The sequence below is a fragment of the Coregonus lavaretus genome, assembly GCF_964263955.1.
Source record: "Coregonus lavaretus genome assembly, chromosome: 7".
NCBI lineage: Eukaryota > Metazoa > Chordata > Actinopteri > Salmoniformes > Salmonidae > Coregonus > Coregonus lavaretus.
In genome coordinates, this window is record NC_139994.1 from 35,864,452 (window position 1) to 35,881,952 (window position 17,501).

The 17,501-nt window shown below is 40.8% G+C and overlaps 1 protein-coding gene across 3 annotated transcripts in view; it reads left to right on the top strand.

Annotated features, from left to right (window-relative positions):
• Positions 1–17,501, top strand: part of LOC311131981 (ubiquitin-associated protein 2-like) — a 67,308-nt gene continuing 49,807 nt past the window's right edge. For all 3 annotated transcript variants that reach the window (XM_084165131.1, XM_084165132.1, XM_084165133.1), the window contains exons 1-11: positions 1–181; positions 6,622–6,753; positions 9,553–9,630; positions 10,864–10,974; positions 11,196–11,370; positions 11,564–11,659; positions 12,379–12,433; positions 14,017–14,061; positions 15,196–15,302; positions 17,192–17,254; positions 17,370–17,422. In XM_084165131.1, the coding sequence (XP_084021257.1) occupies positions 6,664–6,753; positions 9,553–9,630; positions 10,864–10,974; positions 11,196–11,370; positions 11,564–11,659; positions 12,379–12,433; positions 14,017–14,061; positions 15,196–15,302; positions 17,192–17,254; positions 17,370–17,422 (873 nt within the window). In that variant the 5' untranslated portion in view covers positions 1–181; positions 6,622–6,663. The remainder of the gene's footprint in view (positions 182–6,621; positions 6,754–9,552; positions 9,631–10,863; positions 10,975–11,195; positions 11,371–11,563; positions 11,660–12,378; positions 12,434–14,016; positions 14,062–15,195; positions 15,303–17,191; positions 17,255–17,369; positions 17,423–17,501) is intronic.

Genomic DNA, 17,501 nt, shown 5'->3' on the forward strand with positions numbered 1-17,501 from the left:
ACAGGTAAATTCCGAGTCTCTCGCTTATTGTCTGCGCGAGTCGGTTCGGCATAATTCCTCATACAAGTGCATTATTCTAGGGTTGTGAGGTTTCATTTCGTCGAAATCCGACTAGGAGGTCGACAGAGAGACCGCGTGGTCGGTTGTATAGCAGAATATAAGACATTCATCTGGGTTTCTGGTCAGTATCGCATGTTATTTATTTTCCTTATTTTGGGCCTACGGGCCTACATAGAGCCTCGGTGTCGTGTTCATACAAACACCCATCGGTAGCTTTCCCAACGGCGGCGCGTTGGTTGATGCTGCATAGTGCAACTTGTAATGTGATTTGTGAGTTAGTTACCACGTTAATGTGCAGCCTATGCGTTTGTGGGCTCACTAATAGGCGGTACGAATAACCATGTTTTCCAATTAGGGTAACTGTGATGATTTGAATGGTTGAGAGACAAAATCTAGCTAACTGCGATGGCTGTTAGTCAGTCTTCTCTTCGCCATGAGGTTGAGAAGAACGGAATCTCATCGACAAGTTCGACCAGGCTGGATGGATGTAACCTAAAAATGACATAACATCTTAGCAAACTAACAGTTAGTCAATAATGTTATGTTTACGAAGCAAATTATATTTATTTAAAGACCGGACGTTAGCTAACTAATGGGTTTTAGTGAAATAATACTAATGGAGTTTATGTAACGTTAGCTAACAAGCTGGAGAGACTAACGAATCGCTAGCTAACGTTAGCTAAATAAAACCATGTTGTGAATGTCAAATCCAGAGCGATGTGTGTTGCATCGTTCACTAGTAGACTCCATTAAAATATATGCTAAGTTAGTTGGCTAACAAGTTACCATAGTAGTTACAGTATCTTGTTAGCTAGCCTCCGCTAACAAGCTACCATAGTAGCTACAGTATCTTGTTAGCTAGCCTCCCAGCAAATGTGTGCCAAATAAATGTAATTTGCTAGATCTCAATTAGCTAAAGTAGCTAGCGAACTCAAATTTAATCGGACCCTATTTGCATATACTAAAGCTAACTTATCTCCCAAGTAAAGTTAACTAACTAGCTATATAACTTTAGTTGGCCAATTAGCTAGCAAGAACCAAATTGTTTAAAATTAGGTAACGTTAGGCTAGCTAACCATCTCTTTGAATAGGTCGTTACCACAGCCACAAAGTCATAAACCCCGCCTATTTCTACAAAAACTCTAATTTAAAATAGATACACAAGGCGAGGTGGTGCTTAACGTAACATTTTTTTTTTTTTTTTATACGCCCTGAGTAAGGTACCACCGTAGGGTACTCTCATTACTCCTATGATAAATTGCATACTCTACTCATAACCCGACAATTATAAAAATAAATCATTTTGTAAACATTCTGGGCATGTTTGGTTGGTCATTTTTAACATACTTTTATGACGTTTTAATCGACAAACTACATCATACCTAAAAACACTTTTGTTCAGCCGTTATTTATGGGGAAAGAATGGGGTTTTAGGATAAATGCAGAAAATATGGTCTGAGGCTAACAAGTTTAGGAGATCTTATACATTTTGTTCTATGAGATAATATCAGTCTGTTAACATGACCTTTCATGAATTATGAAGCCTTTATGTGCTTTTTAAAATTACTTAAATGCTTCAAAATTCACAAAAAAAGGACGTTAGAGGATGAAGACTCTCATAGAACAAAATGTATAAGGTCTCCTAAGCTTGTGTTTACCACATACATATTTTTGGTGTTTATCCAAAACCTCTACAAAAACGGCATTCATTTCCACAAAGGACTTAGTGCCTACAAAAAGACGCCATTACTATTTCTCTCGATTGCCAGGGTCTTCACGATACTTCGGTGGCAATACGATATGTATTATGATTATATATTTATGGCAATTTTAGATGTTCCAAACGTATTGCTCACCGTATGTCTTCTGCAGAGGGACAAGAGAGCCATGAGAAAACGAGTTTTGAAGTGCTGAAAACAGTGGCTCCTTATTTAAAAAGATGGAGAACAAGCTACGAAGGAAAACTACTGGAGCAAAATTCATATTGCGATGTTGCCAATACGATATATCGTCTAAAATAATACCTGTATGTAACTATCGATTCCCATCACATCACGATTTAACCTTTTGACACGTACCAACAAACGGGTGTGATCTATATTTTGATATCCAATTGGTAGTTAGTCTTGTCCCATCGCTGCAACTCCTGTATGGACTCGGGAGAGGCGACGGTTGAGAGCCATGCGTCCTCCGAAACACGACCCTGCCAAGCCGCACTGCTTCTTGACACACTGCCCACTTAGCCCGGAAGCCAGCCACACCAATGTGTCGGAGGAAACGCCATACAACTGGTGACCGAAGGCAGCGTCCTTGCGCCCGGCCCGCCACAAGGAGTCGCTAGAGTGTGATGGGACAAGGACATCCCGGCCGGCCAAACCCTCCCCTAACCCGGACGATGCTGGGCCAATTGTGGGCCGCCTCATGGGTCTCCCGGTCGTGGCCGGCTGCGACACAGCCTGGGATCGAACCCTTAGACCGCTGCGCCACTCGGGTGGCGGGTGTGATCATTCTACAGTGGTCCCTGCAGCGTCTGCTCAAACCGGTGTGATTAGAACGTCCAGTTTCGATTGACGCAACAGTCAGCATTTGAGCTGGCCACACTTTTTTTCACAAACATTTCACACAAACAGTCCTTACATACTCATGTCCTGAATGTGACCTGTTTATTTTGGGATGCAATGTTCAGACATTCACAGAAGTAGTGGCAGCATAACACAATAATCAAAACCGGAAAATGTCCTAGCTTTAACTGAGGAAAGATTGACGTAACACAAGCGGTCATATTTAGATAACTCTCGGCTGACAGAAAACACTATGAATTAGCTAATAGCAATTACTATTCATCACATCACGGGTGAGCTTACCATTGATCAAAATAATTGAGTAGAACACTTTCTAGAAATCTAAAGTAATCCGACGATGGGTAGTTTGTGCGTGCCGCCATGTTTGTTTTTTCGCGTCAACCAAAGATAATAAGAGGAGACAAGATGAGTATGGTCTGTTTGCAGTATGCATGTTGAAGGGGGTGTGTCGTCTAACGATCATTCACTTCCCTTCATTCCCTTTCGGAAGTTTACTCAAAATGAGTGAATCTGTTTTCGCTTCGTCATTATGGAGTATTGTGTGTAGATTGATGATTAAATAATAATTTAATCAATTTCAGAATAAGGCTGTAACGTAACAAAGTGGAAAAAGGGAAGGGGTCTGAATACTTTCCGAATGCACTGTATGTATGTATGTATGTATGTATGTATGTATGTATGTATGTATGTATGTATGTATGTATGTATGTATGTATGTATGTATGTATGTATGTATGTATGTATGTATGTATGTATGTATGTATGTATGTATGTATGTATGTATGTATGTTGGTTGTAGTGTGTGTATGTAGTGTGTGTATACAGTGTGCATTTGTAAAAGAGTCCTAGGTCTCGGTCTTTCCTGTTAAAATGAAGGTACAAAATTATTGCTGCAGGAGGGCAAAAATGCATCTAACGATGCACTTAGCTGTTCTACGAGAGGTCTGAGGCAGGCGTTTTTTTCAAGTGCAGTGTTAATAATGATTGTTTTGGGAAACTGCTCAGATATTTAACGATGCTCCTAAGAACGTTCTAACGATGAACTGAAGAAGCTTTTGGGAAACCGGGCCCAGGACCTTTACCAAATTACTATCTATGCACTATTCCCAGTTCTCGGGTTAAACAACGTGTTTTTGGGGGGTAAGGTTATATTTGCTCCCCAACCATCATGTAAAATATGCGCATTAACAATTGCTATTGAATATGGGGGAAAATGCACCAAATGCTTTTTAAAATCTTCAACATAGAAATGGTACCAAAAATAATTTACTGAAACTGATTACAAATGATGGAGTCAACCATGATTCACCAAATTATATTTTAAAGGATGAAGCAAAGTACTTTAAACAAATGTTTTCGTTTCAGTCGCCTCCATCTCCTGTAACTGAAGCTAATTGTATGGATTTATTTTCTATTGATAATGTCAACTTTACAGCCATACAGAAAGAAGCTAATTGTATGGATTTCTTTTCTATTGATAATGTCAACTTTACAGCCATACAGAAAGACTCATGTGAAGGTGAAATTACAGAGGAGGAACTTCTGGATGCAATTAAAGACTTTAAGTCAGGGAAAACTCCAGGGTTGGATGGCATACCAGTTGAGGTATACCAAACCTTTTTTGATATACTCAGAGGACCGTTATTAGCATGTTTTAACCACTCCTATGTAAATGGTAGATTATCAGACACTCAAGAAGGTCTGATTTCATTATTACTGAAACTGGATACAATTGGGAAATATAAAGATCCAGTCCATAAAAAAAAAAAATGGAGGCCCCTTACACTTCAGTATCGTGATGCGAAATGTATAGTGCATAGAATTAAAAAGGTGTTGTCGGACATTATTCATTCTAATCAGACAGGTTTTTTACATGGACGATACATTGGAGATAATATAAGGCATGTACTGGAAACAATAGAACACTATGAAAATCAGGGAAACCAGGCCTGCTATTCATAGCTGACTCTGAAAAGGCTTTTGTTAAAGTACGACTGGAGTTTATATATAAATGCCTGGAGCATTTCAATTTTGGAGAATCTCTTCTAAAATGGGTTAAAATCATGTATAGTAACCCTAGGTGTAAAATAGTAAATAATGGCTATTTCTCACAAAATGTTAAACTGTCAACAGGAGTAAAACAAGGTTGTCCACTATCGGCATATCTATTTATTATGGCCATCGAAATGTTAGCTATTTAAATCTGATCCAACAATAATATAAAGGCATTAGAAATCCAGGGCTTAAAAACAAAGGTGTCATTGTACGCTGATGATTCATGTTTTCTTTTAAATCCACAACTAGAATCCCTCCACAGCCTCATAGAGGATGTAGATAGATTTTCTAACCTCTTTGGATTACAACCAAATTATGATAAATGTACTATATTACGTATTGGATCACAAAAAAATACAATTTTTACATTAGTGTAGTTTACATATAAAATGGTCTGATGGTGATGTGGATATACTCGGAAAACATATTCCTAAATAAATGATCTCACTCCAATACATTTTATTAGAAAGTTAGCAAAAAAAGATAAGATCTTGCTACCATGGAAAGGTAAATACTTGTCTATTTGTGGAAAAATCACCCTTATTAACACGTTAGTATTATCCCATTTTACCTATTTGCTTATGGTCTTGCCTACGCCTAGCGAACATTTATTTATTTTTTATTATGAGAAAGAATATTCAATTTTATTTGGAACAGCACGCCAGACAGAATTAAACGGGCCTATTTATATAATGAATATAAATTTGGAGGACAGAAATTATTAAATATTAAAGCATTAGACCTATCACTAAAAGCTTCAGTCATACAAAAGTTATACTTAAATCCGAACTGGTTCTCTAGCAAATTAGTAAGATTGTCTCACCCCATGTTCAAGAATGGCCTTTTACCCTTTATTCAGATTACAACCACTCTCTTTCATTTATTTGAAAAGGAAATCATCTCCCAAATATCACTATTTCTAAAACAAGCCATAGATAGTTGGCTGCAGTTTCAATTTAATCCTCCAGAAACTCCAGAACAAATAATTTAACAAATATTGTGGTTAAACTCAAATATACTAATTGATAAATAAAAAAGTATACCAGTTTCATTTAAGGACCAAAGGATTGACAGCTGTCTCATATAGATTGCAAAATAGTTGGGAAGAGATTTTTGACGTACCGATTCCATGGCAAATGGTTTATGAACTGATACGCAAAACGACGCCAGATTCAAAACTTAGAATTTCCATTAAAATTATTATACAAAATTCAACCAATATAATGTTATCCATATGGGGGACACAATCTTCCCATCTCTGCAGATCTTGCTGCGAAGAGACAGAATCATTAGATCATTTGTTTTGGTACTGTCCATTTGTAGGTCCAGGAATGGCTGAAGGATTGCAATATTTACCTGGAGCTAACCCTGCAGATAGCACTACTGGGTGATCTGAAAAGTCAGTCAATCGATCAATAATATAATAATACTTTTAGCAAAAATGTTTATTTTCAACATCACAGTACAGTTGAGAAATATATGGCATGTAGAATTCCAATATGGATGGTGTTAAGAGATAGATGGGAGGGGTTGAATTGAGCTGAAGGTTGGGACTAATAACTAATAACAAAATAACTAATGTAAAACATACTGTGTCCATAATAAGTATATATGTTGAGAACTTTTGTGAAAGAGCAGTTTAGGGGATATGGCATGTAGAGGCAAACCGGATGGACATCATGAAAATGATTGGAGAGGTTGAGGAAGTTCAGGAGTAAAAACTAACTAAATATAATTATTGTAAAATTGACTCTGTCTGTAAAATGTATATAGTATGTATAAGCTGGAAGTAGAGGCCTAAGCGTTGTTGTTCACTAGTTTACCCCAATTGGGGGAGGGGTGGTGGGGTTGGAAAGTAAAGGAAAATACATTTTAAAAAAGGTAATGAGAATTTGACACAGAACCCCTCTCCCACCTTTCTCAGGTATTATTCCTTTGTAAATACTGTTATTTGTATATACTGTAAATGATGACGTCGGTGGGCGGAAACCGAGCCTGCGGCAGCTGGGAGCAGCAGACGCAGACAGGCCAGACACAGCACAAGCAGAGACCTCAGGTTGGTACCCTGCGCTCAACCCTTCTGCCCACACTGGATGTCATGCACTTAGTTACCCCACACACTGACCCAACAGCTGATTCTTTGGTTCCAGGGCCTAAAATTAAGTGTTTGGTCCACCAGCCACTGTGGCAAGTAGATGGAAAAATCTACCAGCCACTCTGATATTTTAAATTTTGTTTTACCAGCCAAAATATTTTTTCGTTATAATTAGCACCCAAAAAAAGACCATGCTTAATGTTTCTAAAACAAAAAATGTATTAGTTGGAAGTATTGTGATATATTGCTCAATTTATTTACATTTTGTAACCAGAGTCTAAACTAAAATATCAGAACATTTTTCAGCTGACACTTTAAAGGCAGGAGGTTACTGTGGTAATGGGGCCACTCAAGTTGTCAAGTGTCTGTGTGAGATTTTGGATCTGACTAGTAGTAGACAGCATCTCTTCGCTATCAGTTGAAGCAGCAGACTCAAACTAACATTGAAAAACAACCAACCTTGTGAACAAAACAATGTAAATAGTAAGGATGATCTAATTAAGTCGATTTGTCGACAGGCTGTTGGTCAACTGAGATTTCTTTAGTCAAGCAGTCGCAATTTATTTTAATTTTTTCCATGGTGCACAAGACACCTGTCTGATTCGCGCCTGTCTCAGTGGACTAATCCATTGTGGAGGCCATGGGGAGGGCACAGTCCATCACTCTAAGGCAGGGTTTCCCAAACTCGGTCCACAGGACACTAAGGGGTGCACGTTTAGATTTTTGCCCTAGCATTACACAGCTGATTCAAATAATCATCAAGCTTTCATCATTTGAATCAGCTATGTAGTGTTAAGGCAAATAACAAAACATGCAGCCCTGGGGGTCCCAAGAACTGAGTTTGGGAAATGCTGCTCTAAGGCATGTGATACAGAAATGGTATATGGTTATATAATGTACAGTGAGGGGAAAAAAGTATTTGATCCCCTGCTGATTTTGTACGTTTGCCCACTGACAGACATGAGCAGTCTATAATTTTAATGGAAGGTTTATTTGAACAGTGAGAGACAGAATAACAACAAAAAAATCCAGAAAAACGCATGTTAAAAATGTTATGAATTGGTTTGCATTTTAATGAGGGAAATGAGTATTTGACCCCTCTGCAAAACATGACTTAGTACTTGGTGGCAAAACCCTTGTTGGCAATCACAGAGGTCAGACGTTTCTTGTAGTTGGCCACCAGGTTTGCACACATCTCAAGAGGGATTTTGTCCCACTCCTCTTTGCAGATCTTCTCCAAGTCATTAAGGTTTCGAGGCTGACGTTTGGCAACTCGAACCTTCAGCTCCCTCCACAGATTTTCTATGGGATTAAGGTCTGGAGACTCCAGGACCTTAATGTGCTTCTTCTTGAGCCACTCCTTTGTTGCCTTGGCTGTGTGTTTTGGGTCATTGTCATGCTGGAATACCCATCCACAACCCATTTTCAATGCCCTGGCTGAGGGAAGGAGGTTCTCACCCAAGATTTGACAGTACATGGCCCCGTCCATCGTCCCTTTTGATGCGGTGAAGTTGTCCTGTCCCCTTAGCAGAAAAACACCCCCAAAGCATAACGGTGGGGATGGTGTTCTTGGGGTCATAGGCAGCATTCCTCCTCCTCCAAACACGGCGAGTTGAGTTGATGCCAAAGAGCTCGATTTTGGTCTCATCTGACCACAACACTTTCAACCAGTTCTCCTCTGAATCATTCAGATGTTCATTGGCAAACTTCAGATGGGCCTGTATATGTGCTTTCTTGAGCAGGGGGACCTTGCGGGCGCTGCAGGATTTCAGTCCTTCACGGCGTAGTGTGTTACCAATTGTTTTCTTGGTGACTATGGTCCCAGCTGCCTTGAGATCATTGACAAGATCCTCCCGTGTAGTTCTGGGCTGATTCCTCACCGTTCTCATGATCATTGCAACTCCACGAGGTGAGATCTTGCATGGAGCCCCAGGCCGAGGGAGATTGACAGTTATTTTGTGTTTCTTCCATTTGCGAATAATCACATCAAATGTTGTCACCTTCTCACCAAGCTGCTTGGCGATGGTATTTTAGCTCATTCCAGCCTTGTGTAGGTCTACAATCTTGTCCCTGACATCCTTGGAGAGCTCTTTGGTCTTGGCCATGGTGGAGAGTTTGGAATCTGATTGATTGATTGCTTCTGTGGACAGGTGTCTTTTACACAGGTAACAAGCTGAGATTAGGAGCACACTCTTAAAGGGAGTGCTCCTAATCTCAGCTTGTTACCTGTGTAAAAGACACCTGGGAGCCAGAAATCTTTGATTGAGAGGGGGTCAAATACTTATTTCCCTCATTTAAAATGCAAATCAATTTATAACATTTTTGACATGTGTTTTTCTGGATTTTGTTGTTGTTATTCTGTCTCTCACTGTTCAAATAAACCTACCATTAAAATTATAGACTGATCATTTCTTTGTCGGTGGGCAAACGTACAAAATCAGCAGGGGATCAAATACTTTTTTCCCTCACTGTAGAAATAATGGTGCAACACTAATAAATTGAATATTATTTTATAACACATGCGCCTTCTCCCGCGTTGGATACGGTCGCTGTTTGTGGTTCTGAAACACTCTTCAGTGAGCCGTAGAATTGGCGCCTTTCTCCATGTTGCTACAATATATTAATTGTTATAGCTTGATTGTGATGGAAGAGCTACATGTGGTACCTAACCAATACGTAATGGGTGGATAAACGACTGTCATTGAGATGACATAAGACACTTTTTAAAAGGCTATTTGTGGTCACCCTTTCTCCACACAGGCCACTGCTGAGCAGATCCGACTCGCGCAGATGATTTCGGACCACAATGATGCTGATTTTGAAGAAAAAGTTAAGCAGGTGAGAACATGGCTCACCCTTCATCACATGTAGCATCCCAGCACCCTTTTAGACCCTTTTTGCTGCCTGAAGGGAGGACCGTTACATTAGTGTACATTCAAAGTTCTAGAAGTGTCCTTACTTGTAGCATCAAACCACCTTTAGCCTCTTTTTTTGCTCTGGTCTGGTAGCTAGAGCTTAGGTTTACTTCATTGCTTAAAGTATAAATGCATCAAATAAATGTTCCATAACCCTTTACACTTGTGGGAATTGGCCTATAAGGATAGGGCTACATTGAAATGTTTCTTACTGAATAAATATGAGTAGCATATACATAAGCATGGTAGCAATTAAAAGGGAACAGTTTGGAGATTATCGTAAAATGATTAGACCAAAATTGACGACAACAGGTTCACCTGACACGAGACTGAATCCAAACATTACTGTTGATTTTATGTGCATTTTACATTTACTGTACTTTTTGCCGCATTTGTTAACGAAATCTAGAAATACTAGAATATTCCTGGAGAATGTGGGGTAAGTGCAACATAAGACAAACAAAATTACAATGGTTTGACAGAGGACTAACTGGTGTCTGTGGCCATACACTTCTAAGTAATTACAATGCACTTTTATGACTCAAATAATATTTTTTGAGCGCTCCTAGCTGTGCCATTGAGGAACTAGAGCAAGCACACTTGTAATTTTGTTTGGGGGACACTACATCACTCTAATGTTTACGCTATCCAAAAATGGCCCATTTTTTAAATCACAATCTGAGTCAGGTGGGCACCATTTGAAAGGTTGTTCTATTGCCAACATGACTTGCTAAATTATACAATACGATCTTACAGTTTTAGGCTTTCACAGGTGTTTGACTTGCTTGTATGACATCAAAGTGGTATTTATTATAATCCTCAACATCATCTTTCAAAAGACATAGTCCTCTTAATTTACAGCATTTCCCTCACTCAAATGTACAATAGTTGCCTTTTTAGTGGGAGGGATGGTGGTAACTTATTGTAGTGTGTGGTGTTCAGAATGGCTGTCAGTCAAAACCCATACAGCGCTGTGAAGTGCAGAGCCTGAGATCTGACATTTTATAGCTTGTTACTTTACAGCCTCTGTGTTTCAATTTAAGCGCTTATTAGTTCCCAAATCTGCCATTTTCAAACCGTATTATGAGTACGAGTGTAAAGGGCTACGTTGCAATATACTCACTGAAGATTGTGTTATCCGTTACCCCCTGTCCAGCTGATTGACATCACAGGCAAGGACCAGGATGAGTCTATGATCGCACTGCACGACTGCAACGGGGATGTCAACAGAGCCATCAACGTGTTGCTGGAGGGTAGCCCAGATACTGTGAGTTTGGCCTGTGTGAGGGCTTAGTAGTTGGGCCAAAGGGAGGGAGTAAAAAGGTTACCCATCCAGCTAACTACAGGGAGAATTCTAACTTCAAATTTTCACTTATCTCCCACTGACATGAATGCATACCTAAGTGAAAATTCGACTTAAAATGGAAGTTAGGATTCGCCACTAACATAATCAAAGTGAACCCTGTATGTTACCTCACCTCTCCTCAGGACTCTTGGGAGATGGTGGGGAAGAAGAAAGGAGTGTCCGGTCAAAAGGAGCCTGGCCATGCCGAGACCGGAGAGGAAGGAAAGGAGAACCGGGATAGGGGAGCGGAGAGGGACGTGGCACGTCGTCGAGGTGGGGCCCCACGCAGGGGCAGAGGGGCTAGCAGGGGACGAGAGTGTGAGTAGAAATCACATGCCTTTGCATTAGGGTCATGGGAAGTGACGCTGGCACACCAGTAGACCCTTCGTAGCGCCTGCCCATTCTCACCTTAGGTTTCTGAAAAATATGTTTAACTTCAAACGCCATTTCTGACTCCACACACGTTTTCCCTCACTACCTCTAATGTAATGCGGCCTCCCTCTCCTCTCAGTCCGTGTACAGGAGAATGGTCTGGATGGAGGAAAGGCTGCTGGGATAGCAGGCAGGGGCACAGAGCGAGGCCACAGGGGGCGGGGCAGAGGAAGAGGTAAGTCCCTCCATCTTTGGCAAGAGCTGTTTGTTGGACTCCTGAAACAAGGTCCCAACATAAACTAAAGTTAATGCCCCCTCTAGTGTGTCAAATATGTCATAGCATTCCAGGGCCACTAACTTTTTCAGTTGGTGGCACCAGTCCATGATTTTGTCAGGAATGCATGATTCAAGATATTTTGATGTGCACCCTATTCTAGTGATTGTCATAAATATTGGGTTGACAATTAGGCTGCTATATTTTACTGTCAAAATAGGGCTCCAAAATGTTCTGACTTTTGTAGTTCAATAGAGATGAATTTGCCTACATCTTTATGTTCACTAATATCACATAGGCTAATTAATTTGGGGCTAATTCAACAACCTGAGAAAGTAGAAACTCAAAACACATGCGTTAGATCGCTAACTCTAAATAAATATAATACCTACTCCTAGTAGCCATGTATTAATCATCTATAACAGTACATTTCAGGCCTATATGCACTCAACGTGCAGCTTGCACCGATTAGACCAATTAAACATTTTACTCTCACAGCCAAGTCAAAGGGTTGCAAAATGCGACTAAATGGTTGCCGTCGGGCGCCGTGCATTCTCTGTAGTGCGCTTAATACAATTTTAATGTGCATTCAAGACGGCAAATGTTCCTCAAGGGACAATGCATTGTATTTTCTGTAGTGGAATTATTTTGTCAGTAGTGTAACTTGTTTGTCCCCCTAGGGGGAGAACGGGAGCGAGGCAGGCGAGGGGGCAGGTTTTCGGCGCAGGGCATGGGGTAAGTGAACACATCTGCTGCTCACAGAGAATGAATTATGTTCCCTCTTACCTTTTGCCATGGTCACCAGAGAGCAGGACCTGGCCCATTTTTAAAAGGCTTAATCCAATGGAGGAAGAATATAAATCGGCCAAATCATGTTGAAATGCGTGGGCTGTAGATAAACCCTTATGTAACTCAGAGTTCCTCTGAGCTCTTGTCTCTGAATATCGGATTTGCATTCAAGTCAGATATTGGTAGACCCCATACCATACATGTAACTCAATGGGTAGGCATTGAGATTGTTGCACATAGGGTTCTGCTCTCGGTGACTCTGACATGGTGTGTTCTTGTTCTTTGTCCTTCCCTTTGGGTTAAATGGAGCACCGGTTTGTGTGTGAGTTGTATGTTTTGTCTGTCAGTATGCATTGCCTCTTACCCAACCCTGGTCATTGAGCACCCTAGATGTCATATATACTATATATTTTTGATTGATTTGACGAGGCTCACAGTGACGAGATTGTAAGCAGCCCTTTAAACCGGCTTTGATAATGAGTAGTATCAAATTCCAGCCCTTTAAACCGGCTTTGATAATGAGTAGTATCAAATTCACTCAATAAGACATATTACTATATATTTTATGTCACTTGGTATATAATTAGTAACACATAGTTGGCTATATAATTCCTCTTAGGTGTTAGGGCTAGCATTAATCCCCAGTGAGATGACACAGCCTACTATTTCTAGGGTTGTCAAAGACCAGGCTTTGTGGGGTTTAGATGAGTGGGCGCTGCTAGTGTGGGCTCTTTCCCAGGGGTGCAGCAGGTTGAAACGCTTCCTCAAAGACGAACCTGCATGTTAATTCCATCCCTTTGAAATAATGAATGGTGATTTTTATGTCTGAAGCACCTGGTTTGTTGGACATGAAAGAAAGATGAACTGATCATAAAATGTGAGAATTGTGTTTTAATGGCTACTTCAACTGCATCAGTCCTTTCATTTTAACAAGTTGAAACAAATTATTATTCTACAGTTTAATAGGGATACGTTAGAGGAGAGGGCAAATGCGTTTGCTGTGGCAGAAAGGCTCCAGTCAGCCGGCGTGTATGTGTGCGCAAGTTTGGCTTGGTCTGGATAGCGACTAACCTGGAGCGCGAGTGAGCCAGCGCAATAGGCTTGCGTAGACGGACAGCCAGGCAGATTGTGTTGCGTTGTCCCCAACATGTCACTCTTAGTGTGTTGCTTCCGCTGCTGCTCTTGTGGCCTTTGGGAGCCTGTGTTTGCATGAGTGTGTTCTGTTGGTTTTAACTGTGCTTCCTCTCCTGATCATAATGCAATTATTGTTACTTATGGAACACAGTTTTCAGTGTTTGTTTGGCAGCCCTGTTTTCCCCTTTGTAGTCAACCAGCTACACCTATAGAAAATGACTGCCTCAACAATGCAGTGTTCACAGATGTGTGTTGCAAGAGTGTAGTGACTTGTCCATGCATGTGATTTCCATACATTCCTCTGTAAAATAATGAATAGTCTAAAACCACACACTGCATCCCCATCTGTCCCCGTTGTGCTGCTTGTAATCGTTGCTGTTGTTTTTCCTCTAAAGCCAGATTGATAAGGGGCCCAGATATGATTTTTCAGGAGATGAGAGGTGAGTGCACCGCCACTGGTGTTAGTGTGTCAATCTTGCTATCTGTTGGGGGGATCATTCTGCCAAATGCCATGAGGGAAGGATGGAGATAGACACACAGGAAACAGGGTATCAGGGCAGATGAAACCAAAATGAAGTGCACCCTGGTAAAACGATATGGAATTAAATGACAGCTGTCTCTTGAACATTGAGGGTAAACCTGTTGACACAAGCGACATAAGAAATCAAATGAACGTTTATTGGTCGTTTACAGAGTTTGGCAGGTGTTATAGCGGTGCATTGAAATGCCTATGTTACTAGCTCTTAACAATGCAGTCAAATGTCAATGTATAAGGGGTGGAAACAAGACAAAGGCAATAAATCAAGAATGGCGGGACTAATCCGATTTAACAACCCAAATAGCACTGTAGTAGTATCAAAATTAAATCTATGGATCTCTACACTGGGGAATTTACACAAGCTAAACTAAAATACAATGTACAGTAGTATAAATATATTACAATACGCTATGTCGGGGATACAGTATTTAAATGCACTGTGTTAAACTGGTGTGACCAGTGGTTCAATCAAGAGTCCTTCCCTGCCAATCTACAGCACCCCTGTTATCGTTGGTTCTCATCGGGAGCTAGTCAAACATGAATAGTCTGAATTCCAGTCAGATCCTGAAAACTGCTGAAGTCAGTCAATTGAACTGCACTAGGTTGTACTGCACTATTTTGTACTGCACTGTACAACTTGTGTGCCTGAGCCTGAAAGAAGCAAGAGAACAGTTATTTGAAGGATGTGTGCTTTTCTATAATTGTCTCTGAAGCCATGCCGTGAAATGATGCGTCGAAAGACATTGTTTTTTTACCACCAATCACAGTGCCAGAGAAAGAGTTGAGGAAAAATAAAGCACTGCCTGCCCATTCCTTGGTTGTCCTCCTAAAGTATCTTTGAATCTGTCATCCTGACATTTCTCAGATGAATGTTGTCTAGCTGCTACACATCAGATCTCATCAATCACTTCCTCTATCTCGCTGCTTACTTACTTCCTCCTTTTACAGTATACCCCCCCCCCCCAGTCAAATATTCCAGTTGGTAGAGGCATAGGAAGTGGTTCTGCTCAAAACCACGGCTTCTTCTCTCTCGCAGAACGTTCAACCCGGCGGACTACGCTGAGCCTACCCAGACAGAGGAGAGCTACGGCGGGGGAAGCACCTGGAACAACACGGGAAACCTGGAGTCAGAGGAAGGACCCAGTAAGGAACCCAGCTACTGCTCAGCCCCAGTCCAAAACCACACAACCTAGGCCTAGACACTTCATTTATCTCTGCAAGATGGTGTATTACCAAGATGGTGGAAAGTCCAGCTAGCTTATCTAGAGGCAGAGGAAGGAGCCATTAAGAAACCAAGCTAGTGCCTAGTCCAAAAACACCTGCCTATACACTTCCTGTAGGCCTGAAAGTATCAGAAAGATGGGTGTAGGCAAGATGGTGGAGGGTTAGACGGTGGTCTAGTTGTTAATAACTGGTAACTCTCCATGGGGTCTGATATTACTTAATTTGCTGGTCTTGGAAATGATCTGAGGGGTATAGTACAATGCAAGCTAGATCTACTCAGGGTTTTCTAAAGCTAGCCAGCTTCAGTTAGCTTAACATTCCAGCTCAGACTTCATCCGTACTACGACGGTGGATATTGCTTGTCCGCCTGCTGCTAACTCTAGCAGGCTTGTAATGGGCGTGCATGTGGCTAGTTGAACACCAAACTCTTGAGACCATGCTGAAGCATCAATTCATTGGCGACTCAGTGACACATTTTCATTTGTGCCGAAATCAAAATGAAAGAAAAGTTATCTTGCAAATTCAGCAGGCTATGGTGTGAAATAGGCTTTTAGAAGTGCCATCTTTATTTTACTACTTATCATTAATGCAGTCTTTGGTGTATTTAACAATGCACAAGCACCTTTTTCCCCACTATTGATAAAATAATTGCATTAAATCAGACAAAAGTGTTACTTTGTGTGAAGTTTCAAATGCATTCTGTCATTACTAAATGTGTAATATGATTTAATTTTAATAGGGGTGTTACGGTTCTGGATATATTGTGGGTTTTGGTACAGCGGGAAAATTAAATGCCATTCATAATGTTCAGCTTTCAAAATGTTCCTTGCATTGTCTGTTGTGACCGGATCGTTATGTTGTGCCTCAAGTTTCCACTCTCATGCTGCATTTGTAACCATGTGGGAGGTGGGAAATAACCAGTTGTGAAGTCGTAAATACAAGTTGAATGCATTCATATGATTTGAACTAGTTGAGAAACCATATGGCGCCAACGATAAACTAAAAGTACAGCTATCATGCGTGTAAACAAATTACAGTTCAAAACCAACATTAATAGATTGGTTTTTATAAATGTTTTGTTGCATTTAACTGCCAAAAATGCTGTTCTAGGGGCCATTTCCTTAGTAGGTGACTTCAGAGGTCACCATGTGGGAGAAATGGGTGCTCAGGATGATAGACGAGTTTCCCACTAGTAATTACCAGTTTGAGGGCTGTTCAAGTTGATCTTCTCAAGTCGTATGTGGTAAATTTCCACTTGGTTACGAACACACCATGACACTGTCTCCTTCAGTGTCAGATGCGCACTTGTGACTCAAAGGGGGCATGTCTGTTTTTTTTGGTAAATGTTTTTTATGTATTCATTCGGGTTCACAGTCCGAACCGAAGTCCCCTTACCGAACTGTTCGGTACGAATACGTGTACCTTTACACCTCTTTTAACGTTATTATTTTTTAAAGCTCAAAATAAAATTGGAGTAATAAAATATTTAATCAGTCTTCCTCAAATTAAGGGGATGATGACTCATTCTTAGCAGGAGGGAGGGAATCTGATTTAATTGCTCCTCAACTCGCAGCTCAGACTCTTGATTCAGAAAAAATGAAGTTAGCCTAGAGTTAGCCTGCCCTGGAGCAGGTTAGTTCTGAAGGATTCGTTGCCATAGAAATGTACTTGGCTTAAAGGTGAGCTACTTTCGTGGTACCGGTTATCCCGAGTTGAACTCAGTTTACCAAAGTTATCTCGCTAACGCCTCAAACCCGGTACGTAGTATACCCCTAGTCTTACCACGTCTCACTTCTCCTTTCTTGTAGGGATTGAGTACTCTGCGAGAGGAGAGGGAACAAATTACCAACCCAAGTTTGACTCTGCCCCTTGTAAGATTGAACCTCCATCTTATGAGGCCCTACACATCACATCTCCTTTTTTGTTTCAAGCCTGGTCGGTTTGAAACCTATTACTCAGTGTATATTTTTCTTTACATTCGTATAGGTGCCTGGAGGAGCGTGTCAGAAGAGTGGGGTACTGAGGACTGGAATGAGGACGTGAGTAACTTTACAATGCCTATTTATTGATTTGGTGGTATGCCTATTTTGTTGTGTGTGTGACTTATTGATGTACTGT